The sequence below is a fragment of the Scleropages formosus genome, chromosome 6 (assembly GCF_900964775.1).
Source record: "Scleropages formosus chromosome 6, fSclFor1.1, whole genome shotgun sequence".
In the NCBI taxonomy this organism is placed as follows: Eukaryota; Metazoa; Chordata; class Actinopteri; order Osteoglossiformes; family Osteoglossidae; genus Scleropages; species Scleropages formosus.
Window position 1 is genome coordinate 32,910,032 of NC_041811.1, and position 27,668 is coordinate 32,937,699.

The following is a 27,668-nucleotide window of genomic DNA, read 5'->3' on the forward strand; positions in this document are numbered from 1 at the left end:
ACGTGACAATGCTCCTCACGTCTCTCATTCATCAAAAACTGACAAAACCGCAGAAAGTGATTTAGACAGATTTGATGTGTCTGTCTCAGGGCTTCGCCACACTGAAGACATGTTAGAAAAGGAGGTTCAGACAGACGTACCATCTGTACTTATCCAAAAAGAGCTGAAGAGGCCATATGCTGACACCGAAAATACCGAGGACATGACTGCTGTTTCTGGGCAAGCCCTACATTCCAAAGATGAGGAGAGGTACAGGAAAGTCTTCCACTTCCAGGATATAAAGACAGAGGAAGAACAGTTAATATTAACCCCAGTCAAAGAGAATGCAAAGGCTGGTCAACCAGGACATGACAGCCCCATGTTAGAGGCCAGATCCATCTCTTCCTCACTCTCTACATTGGGACAAAACGAACTTGACTCAGCAGATCTTCTAATGCCACAAAGTGATGATGAGAATGGGAAGAAGAAGGATGCTACACAAGAGTTTAACAGTTTTGCTTACTTCACCACTCCTGCGCCAGAAGTCTTCCCAGAAGGAAGCGAAATTAAGATGTCAAAGAAAGAATTTTGCCTAAATACCATTCAAGAAAAACGCTCAATTCAACTACAAACTAAGGAGATAAAAATGGCCCCTTCAGTCCTGAAGACTGCCTTGAAGAATGTAGATACTCAGGAATATGAGACTGGCCATACTTTTGAAAGCCACATTGATAAAAACAATGCACAGATAGCAGAAGCAGTTGAAACCACTCATGATCTTGCTCCACTGGTCCTCGGTAAAGGCACTGGACAAATGAGACAGGGAGATCTGTGGCAACAGGATGAAATGCTCAGGGACATCATCAGTTATGCATCTCACCTGTCAGATGCGGAAATTCCACCTGGAGCAGACACAAAAAGGTCTTCCCCACCCTTGTTAGAAGTCTTGTTGGAAAAGAGGACTCATGTGAAAGGCCCTCCACCACCTGTCCCAAAGAAGCCCAAAGTTTCTCACACTTACTTGCAAGCCATAAAGGCAAAAGTAGATGCTTTGAAGCATAGGGTGTGTTCCGAAGATAGCAGAGATGACAACAAAGACTTCCTCTCCCAACTCCCAAAGACCCATGGACAGCATCAGTCAAAAAAAACGAGGAGACTGAATTATGTGACGTCAACAGACAACGCTGGCACAGATCATGAGTCTTCAGCATCTGTGCAAGAGCATTTCAACACTGCTTCCTTGGAAGCTGCAACATCTCTAGGCCAAAGGGAGCATGGGAATAAAAAAAAGAGTGTTGAAGCAGTGAGGGAGAACGAGCACGACTACCTCGCTGTCCTTAACCCTCTGTTGGAAATTCAGACCTTCTCAGGTAGGAACAATGTAAGTTCTCCAGACAATGGAACTAGCTTGGATGGCACAGAAGCGATATCCTCATGGGAAAAAGCTACTCCAACAGACACAGACTCTACTCTTCCACTCTTGGAGAACGTACACGGCAGGTGGTCAGATGAAGATGATGATGTTGGCAACCAAATTCCAGTTGAAACACAGTCGGGTTTGTCTTCTTCAGCTCTTCTGCGCATCTCCTTACAGGAGAGAGCTAAGAAAAAGGGGCCACCTCCACCCATCCCCAAAAAACCCAAACTCCACTTATCTCCATCTGAATTAGACCAATACCTGACAATGCTTTCAGCCATATCGGATCCAAACCAGCAGTTTCAGAACATTGACACAGAGGAGCTCCAGCTGTGGGATTTACACACAGAGCATTCATCTGCATCCGATCCAGACACAGGGATATCGGGGCATGATGGACCTGAATGGGCTGAACCAGGAGGCCCCAAGGACTGGGAATCTGATGAGCCAACCAAACCCAAGACCATTTCTAAACTGATCAGAAAAAATTTTCAGATCCATGAGAGGATGAAGCAGCAGAACGTGACCAGATCAGCAGAGGCGAGGGTGGCTGAACTTCTTGAACAGGAACAGACTGTGAATGTGGCGCAGATGAAGAAAGCTTTTGACGCTCCCAAGAAGTCTGAGAAAGCACCAGAAAGAATGCCCACACCGAAAAAGGGTAAGCTGACACTTTGTAATTAAGCTGTGTGTATTTAAAGAAAGCTATCGAAAATTAGTAGTCAAGCATTGCAAAGTGCAAAACATAAAAAATATTAAAACCGAATAACACCAGAATGGACACAATTACTTCAATGGTCATTAGTAATAATACAATAAAGCAGCTTCCCTTCATTAATTACTCTAATACTGCAGGTCTGTCTGTGTACTGTATACTTAAAGCCTCTCTAAAGAAAAATACATGATACATAAATTCAACCTTTAGAGCAAAAAAAGAGAACAGTAAATAGGAAATGCATGGAATCAATGCAAATGAGTGAAAAAGTTAATACTGTTCAGATAGTCCAAAAGGACATTACATTTAGGTGATACTTTTCTCCAAAGCAATGTACAGGTTATAATTAAGATACTTTATTGTCAATATACACCATTAATTACTTACCCATTTATATAGTTTAGGGTAAGTACTTTGCTCAAGAGTACTACAGCCAGAGGTGGGGATAGAACCTATGACCTCTGGCTCTAAAGGCAATAGCTGTAACCACTACGCTGCCAACCATATTAAAAACAGTGACACCAGCAAATAAAGTCGCATGGAGGCTGAGATCTTAAGGCCGCAAGAGCTGAACTGTAACTGCAAAGAAGCTCATTTAATGTCTCCAGTCTTGTTACATAGCGGGGGTGTGTGTGTGTGTGTGGTCTTCCAAAACACAAATTGATATTTTGTAAATTGAAAGAGGCATATTAAATGAAACCTTTGGTAAAGTCAGGTTCAAAAGAACGCTCATATCTTGGGGGATAACTTCATAATTTTATAGCTCTGCTTCAGTTTAAAGTACATCTGTGCAGTAGCTCAGGGTAAAAATACTTTATACTGCATATTAACCATTCTTACACACACAACCACTGCTTACAGGACAAAATTGCTATAGAAAAAACAGAATATTGTTAAGTAATTGGCTAAACACGTATTTTCTTCAGCTTACATTTACGTGTTCATTTATTAGACGCTTTTCTCCAAAGCGACGAACACACACACACACACACACACACACACACATTTTCAGAACCGCTTGTCCCATATGGGGTCGCGGGGGAACCGGAGCCTACCCGGCAACACAGGGCGGAAGGCCGGAGGGGGAGGGGACACACCTAGGACAGGACGCCAGTCCGTCGCAAGGCACCCTAAGTGGGACTTGAACTGCAGACCCACCAGACAGCAGGACTGTGGTCCAACCCACTGCGCCACCGCACCCCCCAAGCGACGAACATCTCATAGAAAATACAATGTGTTCATTACATCAGCAGAAAGAGACACTTAGATGCAGATGTGTGATTCTTAAGTGCAGGTATTTTGTTTCCATCATACGAACCAATGTTCATCACATGAGTAGCTGCACAAACCTCAGAATATCGACAATTCCTGATCACCTTCCTGGTACATTTTTTTTTTGAGATGCATAAACATTTACGTTACATTACAGGAGTAGCTGTGAAAAGATTTATCTGGCATCATCTTAAAGTTATAGAGCATGAACATTTACACCTTACATGAACTTAAGAGATGATGGGCGAAGTGAGTCTGGAAAAGGTGAGTTTTAAGATGCTTTTTAAATGTGGACAGAGATTCAGCAGTTCTGAGTGAGAGGGGGAGCTCGTTCCACCACAACGGAGCCAGAACCGAGAACCTCCGTGCTTTACCTTTCCTGCACGGGACCACCAGGCAGGCAGATGTGGAAGAGTGAAGCGGTCTTGTTGGGGTGTAGCGGTTGATCAAGTCTTGTAAATAGCTGGGAGCAGTTCTATTGATGCATTTGTCGCCAATAACCAGGGTCTTAAATCTGATCTGGGCAGCTATAGGAAGCCAGTGCAGAGAAGCGAGTAGAGGAGATACGTGAGAACGTTTCGGCAAGTCAGACACAACTCGGGCAGCAGCGTTGTGTATCAGCTGTAGAGATCTGATGGCAGTAGCAGGAAGGACGACAGCAGAGAGTTGCAGGATCCAGACGGGATGTCACCGTGGCCTGGACAAGTAGTTGGGCAGAGTCAGTTGTGAGGTAAGGACGGATCCTGCGGATGTTATGCAGGATGTATCTACAGGACCGGGTCGTGGCTTCGATGTGCTGAGAAAAAGACAGACTTGAGTCAATCGTCACTCCCAGACTCTTAGCCGAGGAGGTGGGCGAAATGAATGAGTTGTCCAGAGACTTCTCGACAGGAAGATGGACCAACTAGGAGATGAAGAATCTCTGTTTTGGGGAGGTTGAGCTGGAGGTGGTGATCAGACATCCATGCGGAGATGTCCGACAGGAAGGCTTTTTCATCTGACTGGCTTTTAAATCAATGTTCTCCAAAAAGCGGACGAGTGGGCGCTCAAAGTGACAGCCGCGCAATGGGCTGCTGGGGGGCGCCCGCGCGCTTCGCCACGAGGACACGAGTTCATTTGAATGGAACGTGACGTCAGCGTTGGCTCGCAGCACGGAGGGGTGTGCAAATGATACTTCCAGAACTGGCGTGTGAGCGTGTCAGTGTGTGTGGAGCTTTCTCCACTTTTACTTTGACCATTCAAGCCAATTAGTTTGGAATCTACAGTAGCAATTTAGTTGCAGCGTAAACGCACCGTATTGCAGACTTCAACAAGAGGAGAGCTGGTGTTTCAAACAGGAATGTGAATTTTCCGCGGAAGGCTGAGATCACACAGTTACGCTCAAAATTACATGCCAATTATGAAACAAATTATGCATTCGATGTCTGTTGCCACTCCCCATTTCCTAAATCTGTACTCTCACAAAGTTGTGACTATTAATAATAATAATAATAATAATAATAATGTCACGACATCAATTCAGTTGAAAACTGGCCATTTGCTTTACTCCACACACTTCCTACCACCTTCACACCCGCATTCCATGATCTCGCGGCCGGAGGGCTCCCTCTCCCGGTTCGCTATTGGCGCTCTCCGCTGCCGATCAATTTTTCCCAAATGTGTTTGGACGAACCTGCGGGGGGGGCGGGGAATGGAAAGGGCGTCGCTTCCGGTGTATCTTTGCCAGCGAGTTGGAGAAGAAGGGGCCGAATATCAGCGCTCTGCAGCGGGGAGGAAAAGATCGGATATATCCAGAGTTGGCTGGGAAACGCGCATGTTTTAAATCACCCACAGGTTCCTAAATTCGGATATTCGCCCATAAATCAGGAAGGTAAGGATGCGCTACGCGACAGGTCCTTGAGGTGTGGGTGCTCATTTAAAAAATGGGATCATTCGGAGAAAATGTGATGCTCTCATCATGGTCATGGTGTGTGTTGGCTTCACACTGATGAAGGCGCAGCTACCTTACATTTACTAGCAAGGCTAGTAGAGTAGAGCAGCCTGGGTCATAATTTTATCTGTTGATTTCTACCCGTCATGTTCTGTATCGTGCAACAACATGCAGCTAAGCCTCGCCTCTAGAGTACTACATCCCGAATATTTTCTGAATGTATGTAGTAAGTGACGTCGGTGTGTATTCCTAGAACATATCTGAAAATGCTGAGGAGGGTTTAATTTAAAGACTGTGTGAGCGCCGCACTCTGAGCGGACGCATGTTCCGTGTGAAGTAGGTGGGCTCGCTTGTGTTTCCGAGCTCTCCGCTCCGGCAAGAAATCATGGCTCCTCCTGACCGATCGCAGCGCCGCTGACGTGACCGAGACACGTTTTCCCTGTAACGAAGCCGCGTTCGCTCGCGACTGTGTGTGTGCTCGCGCCTGTGTTAAAATTTCCGCTGGGCCTGAAGACTAACGCCTCGGCGTGGCTGATGTTTCGTTGTTCCTTCTTGCAGCCGATTCCTCGATGACATCACCTGCTGCTTCTCTTTGTTTAGGTGGGACTGTCGCCGCGCTGATATATAGCGAGCGCGGGGTATCGATCCGCGAGGGTGCCGGTCGCGCGGTGCGGCGAGACCTGTCACGCGCTCCAGGTGTCTCTCGTCGTGACGCGGTTGGTCGAACGTGCGATTATGTAATGCCGTGCGCGGAGTCACGTAGTTCGCCGTCGTCACCGCGCGTCCGGTGCAGGCAGGAAGGGAAAGCGCGCGGCCGGCGGGGAGCCTTAGCAGGAATCCCGCCCGGTGACAGTTACGGAGAGCCACTGGCTCTCTGCTTGGTAGCGCGGGCACGTGTCCACAGGAGGAGCGCGAACAGCTCGCTTTGCCACGTGAAGGAGGCGTCCACGCTCTTCGGGCGCGCGCTGCAGCCTCGTGCCATCGGCACCGGGTGACGCCGTAATAACCTGCCGCGGGGTCATGACCCCAGAGGGCGAGGCGCCAAAGACGAGCTGGAACCCTGTGTTTGTTGGGGGGAACGCTATATATATATATATATATATATATATATATATATATATATATATATATATATATAGTAATATGTGTGTGTGTATGTGTATATATGTATATTTCGTGTGTGTATTATTTTTATATATATATATATATGTGTGTGTGTGTGTGTGTGTGTATGTATGTGTATATATATATATATATATATATATATAAAAATAAATAAATAAATAAAATCAGAGTATTGGGGTAACAGTGTTGGACTGGGGTGTAAAACTTTGCACTTACCAAAATAATAACAAATACGTACCAATACTCACTGCCATACCTCATACTAGCAAAGACTTTAGGATGTTGATGAAAATCATTCATATATATATATATACACATACATACATACATTTTTTTAAATTATTCTCAGGACAAGCAGTTTGGTTTGATTGGTCATTATTGATATATTAATAAATTTTTGGTTGTTTCGATAATCTCCTGTCAAGTTCTCCGTGAAGGCCACATCACTTTCAGGTTTGGGTTTCATTCTCCTTTTTACCTTTGTGACTGTTCGTGCTTCTCACATGTTCGCCATCCTTCTCCGGATATGACGCAGCAAGTTTGAGGTTAATCGGTTCTTTTTTTTCCTTCTTCCCAGTGGTATTTCCTACCGTGTCTCGATTGAAATAAGGAGGTGTGTGTGCTGCTGGGCCACTGTTGGTACCGTCGGCCAGGGGGTGCCGCGTACAGTCATCGGGACACATGTTGACTGCAGTGATGCTGCCACACGCTGCATCACATACTACTGCTGCTGAGGGCTTTGTCCTCCAGCCTTAATTAAAACCAAGCTTGATTTCGGAGCATGCGGCTTGGATCGCTGAATCACTTCCACTTCACCAGAGTTCCCTTTCAGTCGTGGTCTTTTTTTTTTTTTTTTTTTCTTTTTTCTTTACATCAACTGACATCCTGATCGCTCGCTCCATCTTTCCTGTTAAATTTATGGCTCTTAGTCATCTCTTTAGTAATATTTTTGGTTGTAATATTTTTTTTGTTTATTTCAGCCAACTCATTGTTGAGTTCTTACTTTTGCGAAGTTGTTGGTACGGAATATGTTCCCGGGATGGCATGGTGCTCTCAGCGGTGCCGCCTTTGGGGTAAGTGCTCATGCTGGCTGGGGTCGCATCCCACTGGCTGTGAGCGTGTGCTCTTCCAACCCGGAACCCGTTCCACCTGGGTCATTCTCACGGCAGTTGCTGGGATTGTCAGCCTCGGGATGCCCGCGGGCCTGGTGCCCCTTGCCAGCATAAGCTGTGCTGTGGCAGCAAACCCTCATCTGCCCCATATGCCCTGTCTGGGGGGGGAGGGAGAGGAAAGTAGGTCAGGATGTTGAGTGAAATTGGGCATGAGGTGCTGGGGAAGTGTCTGGAAGGATGTGTAATGCTTCTGGGGTGCAGTGTGGCTTTTGTAGAAGACAACCCTCACCCCGATTCCTGCCCCCGCCCCTTCCAGCAAAGACCTGCCATTATGTTCACTGGAAAAAATGAAACCTGTGCTTCAAACATACATCCCGGACTTAGTCTGCAAAGCTGGAACCTGTCCTTAGTGAGTCTGTCCTAGTAGTAGGATCCATGTTTGCATGTTGATCCTTTCAAAAGTTGAAATCTCAATTTAATCTTTAGTTTTTCTTGTCGTCAACTGAATTGTTCCCTTAACTGCTCATGGTCAACATTTTCTGGAACAATGAGAACTGGCTGGACCGGCTGTGCGGCACCTGAGCCCACGGGAGGAAGTAGTGTTGGAGAATAACTTGTGTGATGTTGGAAATGTCTCCTGGGATGGGCTGCAGTCCTTCACCAGAATCCAGCAAAGTGTTCTACGGAGCGGCCTTATGGGAAGCAAAGGGCTCTCCAGGTTGACTGTATGATCCAGCCGAGCTCTACTTCTTTTTATTTTATTTTTTTTGTTTATTTACAGATCTGAGGTCCCCTCATTGGTATGCTTTGTTACCCAGAATGCATGTGTTCCTTGTTTTTTGTTTTCCATTATAGTCAGTGAAATCCTCAAATCCTCTTCGCGCAACACTCTTGATGAAGGTTGCAAAACAGACAAGGGATTAGAGCAGCTAAGAGTGAGTGGACTTGTAGCAAGCTAATGTCAGTTATTAAATGAAATGATCTGAGAATAGGATGAGAAAGCAGGTAAAGGTTGATTGAATTAGTTTTTAGTTTGAATTGCAGCTTGAAGAAAACTGCATTCGTTGTTCTTAAAGGGAGATGATGGGATGGGATGAGATGAGGAAGCTGTTCTGTAATGGGCAGCGGTGAGTTGTTAGACATCAGGGCTGAGTGTGGGATTTCTGAGAATTTGAGAGTCAATGCCTTTGTGAGAACAGCAGCTCTAGATCCCCGACCAAAGTTTTGCCTGAACTGGCTCTTAAGGGATTTTGGGGAGGCGAGTTTCTCAAGTGTTGGATTTATGGAGCTGAAGCCTCTGCTAATACTGGTGATGTGCCTGACAGACTCGGGTTCAGGTGAGCTGGTGGTACCAAACTTTGGGTGGGGGAGTTGGCGGGCTCAAGTGTGTGATGTGTGTCTGTCCAGGTGGCTTGTAGATATAGAGTATAGGTGCGGAGTTTAGGAGTTTACGGAATTTACAATGAAGGTGCTGCCGTCGGGCTGCACCGAGGTGATGCTCTGTGTTGCTAGACAACAAAACATTTTTAAGAGTCAGTTTCGTCAATGTTTATAAATACTCTGAGATTTTTCAAGTGTGGTTTTCCTGTGCTCTTTTATTACCGCACAATTAATCCAGTTGGGCGGTTTGTGACAATTGGTAGATGGAAGCTTTTAATGATGTTTCTCTTCCAGGAGATGCTTTGAAATATGACTGTATTTTCCAGGGCCTTCAGTCCCATAGAAGCACAAAGCAGTGTTTGTCAGCAATAATCTGGATACAGATCTGAATTTGCATAGTTGATACAAGTTGAGAATTTGGAGGGAATTGCCAGAAGGTGTTTTCAGAGTTGTGCTGCTTCCTTCAGCCCTGCTCTGTGTCAATGTACTTACGTTTATATTTGCTGGCGTTTTTCTCCGAATTGACTTACAATCTTAAGATACCTACAGTTCTTTACCCATTTTTACTGGAGCAATTTAGGGTAAGTACCTTGCTCAGGAGTACTACAGCTAGAGGTAAGATTCAAACCTGTGACCTTTGGGTCCAAAGGCAGCAGCTGTAACCACTACGCTACCAGCTGTCCGTAGACTTGGAATGATGGCGTTGCCATGACATTCCCACTTTTTGTTTTCTTCCCCTAAATTGTGGCAGAATGACACAGCCTTTCTGATGGGATTTACTTCAGCATCAAGGATGGAATTGCATGTGTCATTTTCATTTGTTTGTCCTTTAGAAAAGTACACCATGAGAGTCAGATCTATGAAAATGGTGACGTCAGCTGTTCTTTATTTTCCCTTCTTCACTCTCAACCAGCTCGTCTCCGGAATTATAGAAACGAGCCTCATGGCAGTGTTTTTATGTGAGACATGGAAGCATTTTGGAATGAAACAGGCTTTTAGTCTGGGTTCATGACCATAAGTGTTTACTGACAAGGTGTGGCATCAGTCTGGACTTATTTCCTCACATCACCGTCATGTACCACTACAACAGTCTGCCTAGTGGTTTAAGATACTTTTTTTTTTTTTTTTTTTTTTTTTTTCCCTCCAAAAACCTGCACCTTGGACCATGTTGTTTGGCTTTGGATCTTTTGGGTCCAATCCTATCATAACTTACACTTTGCAACACTGACACAACATGGACTAAATTGACGTGGGAGGTAAATTTAGGTGAATCGCACTGCGAGTTGTTTCTGAGCGCTGACTGATTTTTCAGATGTTTTTCTTTTGTTTTTAAAACATGGTAGAAATTGATATGTCAGCAGATTTTCATTGTCATGGCTTGACTGAAATGGTGAGATTCCTCCAATCAGCAGCACAGTGAAGCTCAAAGAAGACCTGAGCTGGAGTGAAAAGTAGTGTACAGGATGTGACCCGTGGCAGTGTTTGACACAGCCGTGAGGGGCGTTGTGGGTCAATGTGAGATAAGGTAAAAATGTGATGTAAGTTTCATATCCCTGCACCATTTGCACCTCGGGTCTGTCTTCTGTCTTTGTAGAGCTGGAACGCGCAGCAGAAGTGATTTGGGTCGTTGCGGAAGATGAGTCTCCCGGTGAATCAGATGGCTGGTTGTGTGGGGGGGGAAGAGCGATGGAACCACACCGCGCTGCACCGCGTTTCACCACACCGATCACAACGCACCGCAGCACACGCCATGCTGCAGTGTCAGTAGGAAGGGATGTGTGTAGCCTCCTGTTCCCCCAGTAGCGCTGCCACGTTCCCATGGGCTATGATGCCTGCTGCTTGGAGGAATTGACTGCCACAGACTCCCAGAATGCCCTAGGTGTGGGCTTTATCATTTTTAACCCATTGACAGAGGAGTTTGGCACAGCACAGCGGGGAGGCGGAACTCGGCCTGTTAGCTTGCGGCGGTTCCAGCCCTGCTCTTCTTCCTGCTTGTTAAAACACAGGAAAAGAGATGTGGCACCGAGGTACTTTCCTGGTGCAGCGATTCCTCTTGCGCCTCCGAGCCCCGAGGTTCTGGGATGTGTCGGCCGGCGCCGCGTTTACTCTGCCGCAGCTATGGAGACTGTCTGCCCGGTGAAAAGATCGGGCTCCTGTAAGGCCTCGGATTCACCGCTTCATTTTTTTGTCTCAAATTATTTCAAATTTATCCGCTCACTCTCCCTGATAGTCGGCATTTTTTGAGTATCGCTGTGGGAGGGGAAGTACCGTTTGCCATCCTCTGCTCTGTTTTTATAAGCTGTGACTTTGCCCGTGAATAATTTTCCCCCCTTTTTTTTTTTCTTTTTTTCCTGCCACGGCTTTTCGAGGTTCTAATGTTTTGTTGGAGGACCGTGAGGCTGGCGCACGTGACCTCAGTGCGCGTACTCTGGATCGCCTCTCCGTTTCAAAAATCCCCCCCTCCCAAGGAGGCGTGATGCTCCAATGTGGCGGTCTTCGCCGGCCCTGGGCTTCCGCACCCACTTTCCTTTCTCTGCGCCTTCTAAAAAGCCCCTCGGCCCTGTAAGGCTCCTTCTTCCTTCCTTCATCCTTGTAGGAAGAAGGAATGTGTGTAAGGTTGTCTGCTCTGTGCAGTTTAAAACCAGCTGTATTCTCTGACTTTTGATGAATCGGTAATCGATCAGTTGTAAACGTATTACTTTAAATATATATTACTTGTTACAACCCTAATGGGTCATAGGGGCTCCAGTTACACTGGTTCTTTTAAACAATTCTCATAGTTATTTTTTTAATGTGTTATAATAGCTCAAAATTTAATAAACGGTTTGGTGCGCTCGGTGGAACGAGTTCTGCAGCTGCTCAAGGAAAGGAAGCACTAAATATGTCAGTTAAATATGGCTGCTTTGTTTTATTCTGAGCAAAAGTCCGTTTTCCTGAGCTGAGGTTATTTATAGATTTATATTCAACATATTTTCTCTTACCAAACCCTTTTTTTTTTTTTTTTTTTTTCCCCCCCCCCTCTCTTCTCCAGAATGGGTTACGAAAGGTGGTGACCGTTGACCTTTGATTCTTTGCTAGGTGTTCAGATCCCAAACCTGTTTAGGGGGAATTTACACTGTTTATGTCCCCAAACATTGAGTAAACTGATACCTTTGTCCTTTTCTGCTAATCCTGCACCCTGTAAAAAGAACAGCTTTTTTCAATGTAAACCTGTATCCCCCCTCCTCCCTCCCCCTTTACATAACTTTAAAACATAAATATTTGTGAGAATCTGAGTAGTTGTAGACTTGGCTCTTTGATTTGAAGAGCTGGAATGCTTTTGAGAGGCTCTCACTCTTTAGAGCTTTAGCACATGGGGGTCAGAGCATCACCCATTGTCAGGCGTCCTTCTCTCATTTGGCCTTTGAAGAATACCATGGTTCTCCTCATTTTTGTTTTGAACATAAAAGGCAAATCTTCTACCCTTAACGTTCCTCTCTCTCTCTGCCCCCCACCCACTCGTGCTTTTTTCCCCCTGTTGCTTTCCTGTGGTATTTATGCACCGTTGCCAGGCAACAGAGAACTGTTGGTAAACTCGGTGCCGGGCAGGCGGTCTCCAGGGCTTTGTGGACTGGAAGACCGGGATGGTTTGATATCACCACCTTGGTGAGGTCATACGATTCCAACGCGGACTCCGGGAACGGAGACGCGATGCTCGGCCGCAACCCGTGAAGAGCGGGGTTGAGAAGAGGGCGCCGGGTCGCGTCGGAGCCGCAGGGCAGAAGCGTGACTCAGGCCGGTCCCTGGGGTGTCGAGACGGTCCCGCCCGTGTCCGCGGATCTCAATATTCCCCTCGTCGGGCGCAAGCTCAGCCTGTCCAGACAGCAAGCTGCTCAATTCATGTTCCCGAGGTCTTTGACCATTCAAGCATCTCCAGAGCGCCTCCAGCCTTCTGCTTTTTCAGTAGAAGAATGTTGTGCAGCAGCAGGGCCCCTTTGTCCAGGATCTCACAGTCCTACCCAGTTAGCGCAGGGACGGTCTCTCTGCTGCTCTCCCCAGCCCCACCCCCCACCCCCCAGCCCAGGGCTTTATCCCTAAGTAGGGCCAACCCAGTCATTGTGTTGTGCAGGCACAGAAAGGTCCTGATGCAGACTAGCAGGGCACAAAGTCCACAGTAATAACACCACATTCCTCTTGGCTGCAATCCGGACCTCACTCTGCATACCCATCGCTGAGGATTTTCTGCATATTTTTTTTTTTTTTTTTATATTAAGTACAGCACAATGGGGTGACTGTTAAGCCTTGCAATTTTCTTCCCATCATCCGTTTTTGCCGACGCTATGCGCGATATTTTGAGGGCTGGAAGGGCAACGCTGGGGGCACGAAAATGGGAAAACCATAAAAATTTGGTACCTTAATCTGTATAACCGGGACACAAATTGCACTCCATAAAGTGCCGTGTGAAATATGAGGTGTTCCGAAAAGTGCGTTATGTGCTGCTGAGCAGTTTTGCAGAGGGCTGTACGCTCTTCAGATGTAGCCCTGTGTTGTGTCAACGGCGATTTTTGCACGTTCTCAGGTGGGGCGCTGTCCCACTTCTATGCGGGAAATGTGGTCCAGATGGCCTCTGGATGCAGCTGTTTGGAAGGACAAATGAGGGTTATTAGCTTGCGCTGGATAAGGGTGTGTGTGTGTGTGTGTGTGTCAAGCAAGTCAATGGTGGGGTAAGCGATGAGGTCATAAATGTGAAAAATCATCGGTCCTCTTACCCACGTGACAGATGGTTACAGCTGCTACCTTTGGATCCGAAGGGCCCGGGTTCGATTGCCACCACCTGCTGTAGTACCATTAAGGAAGGTGCTCTTTTGTGATTTGCACCAGTAAAAATTACACTACTGTATAAATGGGTAAATCATTGTAAGCACGCATTCCGTTTTTTTTTTTTTTTTTTTTTTCCTTCTATACTTGCTGTGTTGCTGAAACCTCTTTTAGGTTAGACCTTTGTTGCAGGTGGAACAGCAGGCACCTCTTGTTGAGTCCAGATTCGAACCCGTTCTTTGCCTTCCATACCATCTAATGGACAAATCCCTGGTTGTTGTCATTTGTCAGAACTGAGGAATCTCATCGTTCTCATGGGATTCCTGCGTGTAGCTTTTAAATGTGAGGTGGAATCTTATCGCCGACTTTCTGGTGCGGGAGTTGGCGGAGTGGGCGTGGCTTGAAACGCCTTCAGAGCACCACTTTGGAGATGCACTAAAAGCTCCATTTTGCTAATGAAATATTTAGGCGTGTGCACTTTGTCTTAGTGCAGGGCACTCTGACAGCTCCATAGAGTTCCCCTCTCCCCCCCTAAGCAGCAGACGATGACTTCGTGACCCTCTTAATGTATGATACGCTTGTCCAAAGAGACGGCACCAATGTTCAAGGCATGCTGGGGTTTTGATGGCATTAACAGGCTGTGAAAACAGTGGAAGAGTGAGGACTTTCATGGGGTAACACGATAGCTCGCTAACCCGCTGCAGGAGGGACACAAGACTGAGTGGTGTCGGCGGTGGGGGGCGATACTTATTCTTGTTGATCGGGGGATAGCCTTGTAATAATCAATAATATCTAACATGAGCCGCAAATTGCAGCAGCAGCATTCGCTGTGCTGCTGGTGTTGTCCCGTGATGCAAGTGGTACCGTAACTAGTTCTCCTTGGGTTGGGTGGGCATGGCAGGGGGTGTCTGGGTGGGTAAGTGGGAGTTGACCTGGTGTGTCCAGTGAGAGGTGTTGTCCTTGGCTCATTTGAGACCTGGTGCGCTGGGCACGGTCCTCCAGCCCCGAAGGCAATAAATCCGCTTTTGTGAGGGACAAACTCCTTTGACTCCGTATCTGCGTTTGCTCACAGTATCGCGGTGAGTTTGCCCCTTCGTGGGGTCAGTTTCGCTGCTGTGTCCCCGGCTGGTAGCCAGGGGATTGTGCAGAAATAGCCGGGAGCCTGGAGCCAAACTCAGGGTGTGACACGCGGTGCAGTGATTTCATAAACGGTGGCTTTTTAACGTTTCCTAGGAAACCGATCCAACAAGTAGTATTGAAATTCCAACCGTTTTCGATCTGGGTTTGCATTGATAGTTTTTCGCTGTGTATTCTGCCATCGGAAGGTTCTTCCATCAAACCTGCGGGTGGGTGTGGTCTAAATGGGTCCCTTCCCCAGGTGTGTGTTTTGTTGAAACCCCTCTGAGCCGATGCTTGTCACGAGAAGAGCACAAGAGGACTTGGTGAAGCTGTCCTTGAAATGCTTTCACTTGGCCTTCTTAAAATATTTTCTCCCATTTTTGTGCCCCCCCCAGACATGTTCAGGCGTGTTGTGCGGCAGAGCAAATTCCGCCACGTGTTCGGCCAGGCGGTGAAGAACGACCAGTGCTACGACGACATCCGCGTGTCGCGGGTCACCTGGGACAGCTCCTTCTGCGCCGTCAACCCCAAATTCGTGGCCATCATCATCGAGGCGAGCGGCGGCGGGGCCTTCCTCGTCCTCCCGCTGCACAAGGTGAGTCCACTTCAACGGTCGCTGCTTTTCGCGCACGTTTCCGCCAGGAGGACCCGTGCGCTGCGGCAGGGTCGCCCTCAACATTGAGTATAGAGGTTCTCCTTCACGTTCTCCTGTGCTGCTGGAATTGCGAAGAACACGTTACATTACATTTACATATATTTATTTATCATACACTTTTGTCCGAAACGACTTCCAATGAACTCTATGTAGTGTTATCAGCCCACACACCTTATTCACCCAGTGACTTACACTGCTAGATACACTACTTACGCTGGGTCACTCATGCATACATCAGCAGAACAGCATGTCTTTGTACTGTGGGAGGAAACCAGAGCACCCGGAGAAAACCCACGCAGACACGGGGAGATCATGCAAACTCCACACATATTGAGTAGGGATCAAGCCCACGTCCTTTCGCATCACCCAGGTGCCGTGGGACAGCAGCGGTACTCGCTGCGCCACCGTGCCACCCCACCCTTGACGACATGTAGGTGGCATCACGGCGTAAAGTTTGCTCTTTGGGTTCAGCTGTTTTAAATTTGAGTGCTTTTAGGCACTTTGCGCTTCAGGAGACATTTTCAGGTCTGCGGAGAAGAGCGCAGCTCGCAGATTGCATCTCGCTCAAATGGCTTTGTGTTGCTCGTGTTTGTCACCATGGCGACGAAGATGGAGCGCAGCTTTAACGCAGGAAGCTTTCTTGCTATCTGTCGAACGTGGCCTACCAAAAATCTGAAGTGCACTTTAAGGAGGGGGGCAAGGAACTGTACGAAACAAGTCAAATCTGGGGCTTTGAATGTTAATGTATTAAGTGTGCTTCTCGTCCCCTGGGCCAAACCAGAGGTGGTTCCGTCCAAATTTGGCCATAGTTTGGGTGCCCCTGCTGCAAACTGCTATTGCTCATGTTGTAGGAATGCAGGGAACAGGCCTTGTATTTTCTGTTTTCAGGAACGGAGGGTCGAGTTCATGCAGGATGTGTGCTTGGATGTACCCTGTGCTCCTTCACGGTTGGTCACAGTCGCTCCTCACTAGATTGAGACCGAAATTTGATCTCGGTGTCATACCTGTGCTGCGTAAGAATCCTTGTAGGGGCTTTGTGGAGGTGCGATTGTTAACTCTTGCACGGAGTCCAAATTCTAGATGGGAACTGCCTTTGTACCTTTAAGGAAGGTTCTACAGCAGGTCCCTCTTTTGGGATTTGAACCAGTCGCCTCCAGGTCGCTCAGATCCGTGCGTTGCGGCACATCTACGCTAATGTCAATTTAGAGTTTTTCTGACCTTTCAGGAGTAATTTAAAGCTGGTTAACCAGCCTGTGTGTTGTTAGGCTGGTTCTAGTGAATCATTGAGATTACCAGGGTAAAGCTTCAGCGGTAGGTGACGGCAAACAGGAGTGATGTGTCATTGCTGATGAGTCAACAGCGGCCAAGTCACCCCAGTCGCGTCTGGTGGTTTGGATTCCACCCACTTCTGTTTCGTCGAGACGATCAATATGCCGCTTGTTCCCCGGACCGCTTTCTGGTTTCGGTCGGGAATGAGCCACGTGCGGCGGGCGCCGCTATTTGGGTCGCTAGGGGTGAACAAAGCGCGCTTTCACTTGGGAGCGGCGATCTCCGGGATTCTTGCGTGTGCGTGCTGTGGATGCTGGAGAGGAAGTCTTTGGGGGGGTGGATGGAATGGGGGCCTTCCATCCCTCTGCGCCTTTCGCTCACCTGCAGCTGACCTTCGTGCATTTATCTGTGTGTTTGTGACGGGGCGCCTGGTTTTGGGATGGATCCGCTTTGTCATCGTTTGGCTGAAGGAGGATCCCCCCCCTTCTTTTTTTCCCCCTTACGTCCTGCCCTGCCCTGCCCTGCCCTGCCTCAAGCTCCGTCATGTTCCCCAGAGCCTTTGTGCATGAAGGCCCATCTGCCCGTTGGCCGCAACCACCTCCACCCCCCACCCTGTCTGTAGGGCTCCCTTTGTCCCACGGCACGCTTAAATGAGCCTATTGTCCCCGCCCACTCCCACGGGGCCTCGGTCGTTGCGCTCCCAGGGGTCTTTGCAGCCCGCTCACGTGACGCGCTGATCAAAACATGCCATCCTGTGGGTTTTTTTTTTTTTTTTTTTTTTTTTTTTTTTTTTAAATTAGTCCGTTCATGTCTGGTGAGTAGAATTTGTGTGCGACTCCGTTGTCGGGAAGCATTTTTCGAACCTCGGCACTAAACCATGCGCGAACCCGTCAGCAGCGGGTTTTGTTCCGTATCCTGCACTTTCTCCGCCGGGACGCGAACACACACGCGACTGCTGTGCAGCAGATGGACGGGCCCATTTTCCCCTTCGTGTGGGAGCTGATAGGAGCGTTTGTCGCTTCCTCCTTTCGGGTGTGTGCCGCTCCATCCGGCGTCTGACAAGTAACGCTGTCGTGTTTGTTCTGCGCTGTTCTTTTTTTCTGCTCCCTTCCCGCTTCCCCTTTCCACAATTTGTCGCCTCCTGAACATACGGAGCGAAACAAACGACAGACAGACTCCTTTATCAATAGCAGAAAATGCCGTTTCCTGTTGTTCTTCTAAACGGCCGAACAATGGAGCTTAAATGGGGTCTCCCCCCCCCCCCCCCCCCCCCCCCCCCGGTTCCTTCACCACCAATCTTTTCCCAATGACTCCAAATTTCAAAATCAATCTGTGATGCGTTTGGTTCCGAAACTGCGCCATAACGCACGTGCCGATGTCCTATTTCTGCTGTGCAGCTTCATTGCGTCCGAATGCCGTCGGGTTGCTAGGCGCCGCGACCTCCCGTGGTCCTGGAAAGATGGCCGGCACCGGGATTGCCTCGGTGGCGTGGAGCCAGCCTGGGCGTGTCAAATTGCTGGCTGTCCTCCTGCGAGAGTGTGTGTGTGTGTGTGTGTGTGTGTGTGTGTGTGTGTGTGTGTGTGGTGGGGGGGGGTTAGAGGGGTTACAGGGGTGTGGCTAGAGGTTTGCTTTGTCATCTAACCCTCCACCTGCAGCAGTGGTTGACTTGCTCGCTCGCTCGCCCCCCTTTCTCCAGCGTTGTGTTCATATGGAGTTCTATATGAGATATGAACACACGTGGGTGCGTGTCGCATTAGAGGGTGTGTGTGTTTGTGTGCGCGCGCATGCTCTCTTCGCTGTATGCCGCCTCGCTCTCCTGATCTGTATTCCAGGAGGCTGCCGCCACCACTGCTGACAGCAGATTTGACCATATATGGCCTTTCAGAGCTCTCTGCCTGACAGCCTTCCAGGGCCATTTCCTCCCTGCCTGGCTATTGGCTGCGACTGTGACTAGTGCCCAGTGCATTCTGGGACGGGGGCGTACACTGCCCAGGGGAAGAGTGTGAAAAGGAGATCCGGTGGTTTGGGTCAAGTGCTCCTGAATGTCCCCCACCACCACCGCTCCTACTTGGAGGACAGGAGAAAGGGGGAGCTTGGATGTTACCGCTACTCTACTGGAGTTTATTAATGAACGGGTGTAGTATTTTCACACGGTTAGGATGTATTTTTGAGAAATGTGTAATAAACACATTCGGTCAGCGTGGTGATGGTGGTGAGAGGCTCAGTTGACCCGTCTACCGTTCTGTAGTCTGGGACGGGTGGGGTTTGTGTTTGACAGAGTTGGTGTGTATGAAATTCCAACACACACACACACACACAAAGCCTGGTCATCTGTGAATCTGGTCTTGTCCTCTGTGTACAAGCTTCTCATTTTTGGAGTTTGGACAGGTGTGTGTGTGTGTGTGTGTGTGTGTGTGTGTGTGTGTGTGTGTGTGTGTGTGTGTGTGTGGTAGGGTAGGCATGGCAACCAGTGTTTCGGAGGAGTGCATGGCCATGCTTTGTTTGGCTACCTGGGCATGATGAGCTGGTTTCGTCATGATCAGCAGGGTGGCTCTGTCTCACGTTAAAGCCACGTTGAGGTCTTGGGTAAGAATGGGCGGAGCCTGTCTGCAGCGGCGCTGCTCACTGGCACAACACACCCAGAAGCATTTTGGTTGCGAAAGCAGCTCCCCGTCTGCTGAGGGTAGGTCTTAATCCAGCCGTCAGCCCCGGAGAAGCCCTCTCTCCCCGACTCCCTCCATCCCTGTGCTGTGGGGTCAGGCTCTGATGGGAGACTTTGCTCAGAAAACGAGTCCCCGTCGCTGTTCCTCTCCTGGTGCTGTAAAGGGTTACTCTGACCTGGCTGGACACTTGGCACCTTCACACACACACACAAACACACACCTTAGCGTCATGCTGATGTCGCCCCATCCCGGGTCACACTTCCCATTGGTGTCTGTGTCGGAGTGGATTTCAGACATATCCTCTGTCAGAGGTGCGAGTCACATGACACCGCAGGGCAAAGGATCATGGGAGCATACCCCTGTAAACTGGGGGTGAATGGTTAAGGTTCATTGCGGTTAGCCACAGACGTGCGAACGTGAGGCCAGCGAAAGCCGATGAACACCGATCGCGATGGAGGGGCTGCTCGACGCGATCCGGATGCACGGAGTCTCTTCCCTCCCAACCTGAGACCTCAGAGGAAGCGAAACAAAGAAAGAACTTTTTTCTCCTCACCCCCCCTCCCCCGTTGTGTGTCCCAGAGGCAGAAGTTAGAAACAATGTTAAGGAAACTGTGTGTAAGAACAAGCAGTGACGTTATGGAAGGCCACAATGTTTTCCTTTTTCATGACCAACAAGCTAGAAAGGCATCTCAGTCTATGGCGTGAAGAGTTAACTGGTCGACTGTTGTATCTTGCGAACCGTTTACGCCCTAATTACCGCACCTTGTTATCGATATTGATGTAACGAGGGTCACTGGTTTGTTTGTACTCTGCTGGTTTTTCTTATTACAGGTTATCTGTGTTTCCCGCGTCAAGGGACTGCAGTGAGCTCATGCTTTGCCTTCGAACCGTCTACCTCGTGCCTCGAGGCAGCAGCTCGGTGCGCCGATACCCGTGTCAGTGGGTTCTTTTCGCTGTTCCGGAAGCACTGCAGAGGTGTTTTCCCGAAACTGGTGGAGAATCTTCACAACCGCCCCCTCCCCTTCACACCATAAATCCAGAGCAGTTTTTTCTATGCCTTGAAGTCAGAGCTCCCAGCGGGGAGGGGGAACCGTGGTAGCTTTACCTAACCCACACTACACATTTACAGTGCGGCAGATGGTGGCTGACCCTAAAAAAGGAACTCTAATAATGGGTGTGATTATTTTTTATTTCTGGGGGGATGTACACTGTAGCAAGTGTAAAGAAGGCTTTAGACAATATTCTGTAGGAAGCAGCAGATGGATGAAGAAAGTGTGACGCTACAGGTGGGGGATGAGAGTGAGCGATCCTGTTTCCTCACAGCCCCCTTACTTGAGACCAGCCCGGGTAGAAGATGGGAATCACTCGCTGCCGGCAGTGACATCATCGAAACGCGGGCTGGTTTCTGTGACTCCGTTGACTCCCACAACTTTTAATGTCTCCTTTCTGCTGGAATGCGTGCACTTTACTGTGGAAAAGGTACTTTGGACTGAATCGAAGGGGTTCATGTACAGTTGGTGAGAAATCATCATACACGCAAAATACTACAAATGGATCTTTCATCGATTTTCTGTATTTGCAGTAATAGGTTTTTATTCGCTGGCAGAGACGTGGGATTTGTGTGACTTTGTTGTGGTGTTTGTGTTCACAGACTGGACGCATTGACAAATCCTACCCCACAGTGTGTGGTCACACGGGCCCCGTCCTGGACATCGACTGGTGCCCTCACAATGACCAGGTCATCGCCAGCGGCTCCGAGGACTGCACAGTCATGGTATGTTTGACTACTCTTCTGCAGAACCCTTAGACACACACACGCACACAGAAGAACCTTGACACCGTTATCCTCCACATAGACAGTAAAGTTCATGCTGTCCACCTGGACACCTGGGCTCTGCGATCAGCAAAGGTGAGCCTTTTAAAGTCTCAGCCTGGTCAGGCGCTCCTCACGAAACCAGCACGCTTAGGTCTGCCCTTGAGACGATTGAACACAGACCACTTTTGCCCCAGACTGTCCTGGGTCCACCTTACCACTTCCCGCTGGACCGTGAAATGGTTCTGTTGGCCAGCTAGGCACCCGTTTGGAGGGGAGCTGGTAACCCTTGCTGATGTAGATGTGCTGCACTGTTTCCTCCTGGGAAGGGCCCCCCCCCGTAGTTGGAGCTGAAAACTCCACCGGAAAGCATTGCACTCCCTTATTTCCTTAATTCTAGAAAGAGAAAGCGGATTTTCCATCACTGCCTGTAGGACGTGGGCACTTGTGTAATATTCCGCACTTGGCTCCAGGCTGCCTTCAAGAGTGCTGGGTTTGTGCGAGGAAGCTCCTATCCACACCTGTCTGGACTCGCCAGTGAAGAATCAGGTCCCGATTGCACACGAAAAATCTTATTTTGTTCCATCTGCCCCTTAGGTCTTAAATGATCCTCCCCTTGTGGTTGGTGCTTGGATTCAAAGCGGAAGTAGACAAAATGAGGGCCGCACTGCAGTCTGTGCCCTTTTTTTTTTTTTTTTTTTTTTTTTTTAAATTAATATTCCAAGGAGATGCACCTAAGATTTAGATGCTGTCTGAAACTCACACTTAGCAGATTTCCAGGCAGTAGTACAACACCTGAGAGTCCAACCCACAGCCAGTTTTGCCTTTGTCCTTCCATTTGTTTTCACTGCTTTGGACAGCAATTCCTGTTCGTTTTTTTTTTTAAAAAACCTGAATAGGAGATCGCACCACTTCCCCACTTCCTGCCCCCCCAGGGAGGGTTCTTTCCCGCTCAGCTTGTGCTGAAGGACCCATATGCAGCACATGAGAATGATGTCATCCGTGCAGTTCTAAGTGCTGCACGCTGGCATCCTGCTGGCACCCACCGGCTGAGAAGTGGAACTGCTTCGTCCAGTTCTTAATCCCAGATGTGAAACGGCTTTGTTTTCACGTGCGCTCGTCCCGAGTTAACCAGTCAGAATTCGTTCCTGAAAGGCACCGCATGCTAAAGAACCCACACGATGCAATTATTCATTCCATTACTTCTTATGGGGAAAAATTCCAGTTTGTCCCAGGTTCAGTCCAGAATCATCCTAAGTGATGCCCGATGTCATCAGTGGGAGAAGGTTGTGTAGCACATAACAGAACAAATAACAATTTACATTTATTCATTTAGCTGACACTTTTCTCCAAAGCCACTTACAATGTTAAGGTTACAATTATTTACCCATTTATACAGCTGGGTAATTTTATCGGAGCAATTTAGGGTAAGTACCTTGCTCAAGGGTACTAAGCCGGAGGTGGAGATCGAATCTGCGACCTTTGGGTCCAAAGGCAGTAGCTCTAACCACTACACTACCAGCTGTCCTGTGTTTTCTTGTATAAGGTGAAAAAAATTCCAAAGTTAAAAAATTTGTCACTTTATAGCTGCTTTCTGAGGGCTTGCTGTTTGTAGACAGTGTCGCAGTTGAGCTGAGAGTGTGGCGTATTTCCCACAATGCCCTGTGTCTCTCTCTCTTTCACACAGCCTCATGGTGCAATTCTGAAATACAGTACTGTGCAAAAGTTTTAGGCACTTGGTTGGGGGGGGGGGGCTGTAAAGTGAGAATGCTTCCAAATATAATGTTCTCGATTAATAAACTTCCTTCAAGCTTAGTAACCATCCATCGTCAATAAACGCTTGTCCCAAGCAGGGTCGCTGCGTGTTTGGCCGGGTCCTGCTGTCTGGCAGGTCTGGGGTTCGAGTCCCGCTTGGGGTGCCTTGCGATGGACTGGCGTCCGGTCCTGGGTGTGTCCCCTCCCCCTCCAGCCTTGCGCCCTTTGTTGCTGGGTTAGGCTCCGGTTTACCGCGACCCCACTCAGGATAAGTGGTCTCGGACAGTGTGTGTGTGTGTGCGTGCGCTTTCTTTCTTTAATGACATACAAAACCCTTACTGTAATACTGCTCCTTTTTGCAAAAGGAATGCTTGGAAATCTAAGATACGCTCTTTCCCACTGACACTCATGCAGAAGACATTAAATAACCGTCTAAAGCAAATATTTTTGAGAAACATCTAAGTGCCTAAGACTTTTGCGCAGTACTGCATGATCTTGATGCTCATGATGTCCGCGCCGAATCGAGCGTCACAGACCCAGACCTGATATCACAGAGCAAATAATGAAATTCCAGACCAAATAATGATGAGGGGTGTTACTAATTGTGGACTGGATATGTGAAAATCGTGGGATACCAAATAACTTTAATGCTTATTTGATGCTTTTCTCAAAGGCAACTGAGAATGATACAGCTGGGTAATTTTCCTGGAGCGATTTAGGGTAAGTACCTTGCTCACGGGTACTACAGCTGGAGATTGGATTGAAACCTGTCACCTTTGAATCCAAAGGCAGCAGCTCCAACCACTGCGCTACCAGTTGCCCCACCGCTTCTACGATACGGTACGATATAACTCAAGCAGATTTGCTCATCGGTTTCCTTTTGTTTCTTCAGGTGTGGCAGATCCCTGAAAATGGACTGACCAGCTCCCTTTCGGAACCTGTGGTGGTACTGGAGGGCCATTCCAAGAGGGTGGGCATCGTTACGTGGCACCCCACGGCGCGAAACGTTCTCCTCAGTGCGGGTGGGTAACTTGGCTGCAGGTCGACCGTGAAAATGGCCACCGTTGCAGTGCAGCGCCGTCAGACCTCTTCTTCACAGGACTTGTGAAACATGCGGGTTGTGCTCGTTCAAAGCTCTTTCCACCGTTTCCGCCCCGCCAGGCTGTGACAACCTGATTATCATCTGGAATGTGGGTACGGGAGAGGCGCTCATCAACCTGGAGGACGTGCATCCCGACGTCATCTACAGCGTCTGCTGGAACCGCAACGGCAGCCTCATCTGCACCGCCTGCAAGGACAAGAAGGTCCGCGTGATTGATCCACGTAAAGAAGAGGTCATTGCGGTGAGTTTTTCTGCTCCTGGTTCCGAGACCTCTGTCCCTAAGCTTAGTATTTGTATTACACAACAACCTGGATGTTGAGCAAAGGGGTTAAATCAGTCTAGATAACTGAATTCTGTCGATTAACCGGTGAAGAGACTCTTGTAGATCTGCAGTCTTGTGCACTTTGAGGCCGCTGGCCTTGACTGCAGGGGACTGGTGAGAAGGAGCCGCTTCTATTTATCGAGGGAATGTCTTTGACTGCCTTTCAGGAAAAGGACAAGGCCCACGAGGGGGCGCGACCCATGAGGGCTATCTTCCTGGCCGATGGCAACATCTTCACCACAGGCTTCAGCCGTATGAGCGAGCGGCAGCTGGCTCTCTGGAACCCGGTGGGTGGCCCGGAGCTGTCGTGTCCAGCAGGAACCATATGAGCATCAAACACTGAAACCATGTGACCTGCTTCCACGTGATCTCATTTAAGCGTCTGCACGGAGCGTGTCCAAACAACACGACGCAATGTGTACACCTTACCGGACACTGTTAAAACCCTGGTAGCGTGGTTCTGGGGGTGGCATCTTGGAATGGCAGAGAATGATGGGACCTTGTTTCATTCACAGCAAAACATAGAGGAGCCCATCTCTGTCCATGAGATGGACACCAGCAACGGAGTCCTGCTGCCCTTCTATGACCCGGACACCAATATAGTGTACCTGTGCGGGAAGGTAATAACGCCAGGCTCTGCACGTGGAAGTAGGAAGTAGTTTTGAATGTATCTACAGTACCAAAGCAGTTCCTCGCTCGGGCAGACAGTTTTTCAGAAGCCCTGACTGAGGGAGAACTGGGTCCTGTGGCTTTACGTGTGACTGATCCTTGGGCCTCTCCATCCAGGGAGACAGCAGTATCCGGTACTTCGAGATCACAGATGAGGCACCGTACGTCCACTACCTCAACACCTTCAGCACCAAGGAACCACAGAGAGGCATGGGATACATGGCCAAGCGGGGACTGGATGTCAACAAGTGTGAAATTGCCAGGTGTGTGGTTGTGCGGGAGGGAATTGGACACAAACCAAAGGCTTACGGTTGCGTTTGTCCTTTTTTTGGAAACGCACTCTACAAGTAGGATAGTGAAACTGTAGCAAGAAACACACACCATGCTTCTGTGTCCTTTTACACTTAGAAGTGTATGGGGCACCTGGTACCGTAGTGGTTAGAGCTGCTGCCTTTGGACCCAAAAGGTTGCAGGTTCGAATCACACCTCCACTTGTAGTGCCCTCAAGCAAGGTACTTACCCTAAATTACTCCAGTAAAATGACCCAGCTGTTTTAAATGGGTAAATAATTGTAGGTAAAAAAAGTGTCAGATACATGAATAAATGTAAATAAGTGAACATGGTGGCTTAGTGTGTCCACCAGAGGGCAATGAGCGGTAGAATTTACCTTTTGCGACACAGTACTGCAGTGACAGCTGTCGAACTCTGGCCAACAGTATCGAATTCACGTGGTTACAACAGACGAGCTGCCGCCGGATATTGTTGTAAAATACCGGAAATGCCATCAAAGCAAAAGCTGATTTTTCAACAATATATGAAGTGATGTGAGCTATGTTTGTAGGAAGTAATTTGCAGTGTGGCTGTGCATCTGCATTTCTACCATTGCGTACCTGTTGCTCAGATGACCCCCCCCCCATATATTGTCTCTCCGTTCAGGTTCTATAAACTCCATGAGAGGAAGTGTGAACCTATCATCATGACTGTCCCAAGGAAGGTGTGCAAAGTTCTATATTTTCCTCTACATTTACATAAAACCATTTTAATGTAACCTCACAGGGCTTGGATGTTTACACTCTTGAAATGATATATAAAAAGCCCTCATAGCTTAGAATAAAGCAAAATACATTTTGTTCACAATGAACCAAACTGAAATGATTTATGTTCAGTAGCCATTAAATCTACATCAAACAAATGTAACAAATCAGAAATTCTTATTGCAGGAAAAATGTACACAGGTTTAAAGATAAACGAATGTGGTTTCTAGTACAGCTCTTGCAGTATTTTGTGGAGGCTCGTGATGCAGTTGGGCTGTTAGTTCAGACACGTTTTTGTCCCCGTCCTCCCCAGTCGGACCTTTTCCAGGATGACCTGTACCCCGACACGGCTGGGCCCGACTGTGCCTTGGAGGCAGAGGAGTGGTTTGAGGGCAAGAACGGCGACCCCATCCTCATCTCCCTCAAGCACGGCTATGTGCCTGGGAAGAATCGCGACCTCAAGGTGGTCAAGAAGAACATCCTAGAGAACAAGCCGGCTAAGAAGACGGAGCATACGGCCCCTGCCCATAAGCAGGTCTCCTCTACCCCGTCCATAGTGAGTACGCTGATGGAGACCGCCCTCCCTTCCTGCTTCCGAGATGCACCACAGCTGACGATGTCAATCGCGACATCTCATCTTTTCCTTTTACCCCTTACAGCAGAACATTAATCTTAGATCAAACTTGCAGACTGTTCCGTTGTAACCTGTTTGTCTCATGGTAGGAAAACCCAACAAAATAATGAACGATTTCCAGAGGTGTTTTGGAACGTGAAGAATTCGGCGCACAAATAAACACAACAAACAATTATAACTGTAGCATCTTCATGTTTGGAGAGCCCGCTGCATATCCTGCTTTGTAACCCTCGTTTGTGCACCGTCTGTGTCCTTTACTGCTCGGTTATAAAAGTGCTCCAGGAAGACGGAAGACCAAAATATTCAAAGTATTCCAGATATTGAAAGGATAAAGCGTTCTGCATGTACCAAATCCAAGAGAGAAAAACAATTTCTGAGGAAGTTGCCCATGGGCTTACTTACGTACTGTTGGTAAAGCGCTGTCTTTTTTTTTTTTTTTTTTTTTTTTGGGATCCTCTTTTGACTTTTTAAGGCTTGCACTCCCCTGTTTGACCCGAACCCTGCGTTCCTTTTCCGCAGCAAAGTGAAGCCAAACTGGACGAGATCCTGAAAGAAGTCAAATCCCTCAGGGACCTCATCGGCAGCCAGGAGAAGAGAATCGCCAAATTAGAAGAGCAAATGTCCAAGATCGCAATCTAAGGACCTCTCGCATCCCCCCCATTCCCCATATCCAACCCGTTGTATCCCACAGCCACCACCATCACTTAGGATGATTCAGTTAGCTGGGAATGGCAGGGTGGGCGGGGCCACTCACTGCCAGTCATCTTGACAGCATTAGGCCTGGAGCCCATCCGGCAGTGGTCCCGGCAACATTCCAGTATCGACTTTCTCCTTACCCCAAGCCTGCCTCCGGCAGACCTCCCCTGTCAGCTCACTGCAATTTTAATACACAAAAAAAAAAAAGGA

At 48.3% G+C, this 27,668-nt stretch overlaps 1 protein-coding gene across 2 annotated transcripts; it reads left to right on the forward strand.

The window, feature by feature from the left end:
• The first annotated feature begins 1,163 nt into the window (after positions 1 to 1,163).
• Positions 1,164 to 27,668, forward strand: LOC108935567 (coronin-1C-A). 2 transcript variants are annotated; one of them, XM_018754307.2, is made up of 11 exons: positions 1,164 to 2,057; positions 15,242 to 15,441; positions 21,085 to 21,207; positions 23,894 to 24,023; positions 24,163 to 24,344; positions 24,593 to 24,712; positions 24,941 to 25,045; positions 25,212 to 25,357; positions 26,031 to 26,088; positions 26,442 to 26,684; positions 27,282 to 27,668. In XM_018754307.2, the coding sequence occupies exons 1-11, from the start codon at positions 1,664 to 1,666 to the stop codon at positions 27,399 to 27,401; spliced, it is 1,821 nt and encodes a 606-aa protein (XP_018609823.1). In that variant the 5' UTR covers positions 1,164 to 1,663; the 3' UTR covers positions 27,402 to 27,668. The 2 variants fall into 2 exon arrangements, with proteins under 2 accessions (XP_018609823.1, XP_018609831.1); XM_018754315.2 differs by lacking the exon at positions 1,164 to 2,057 and adding an exon at positions 5,082 to 5,253.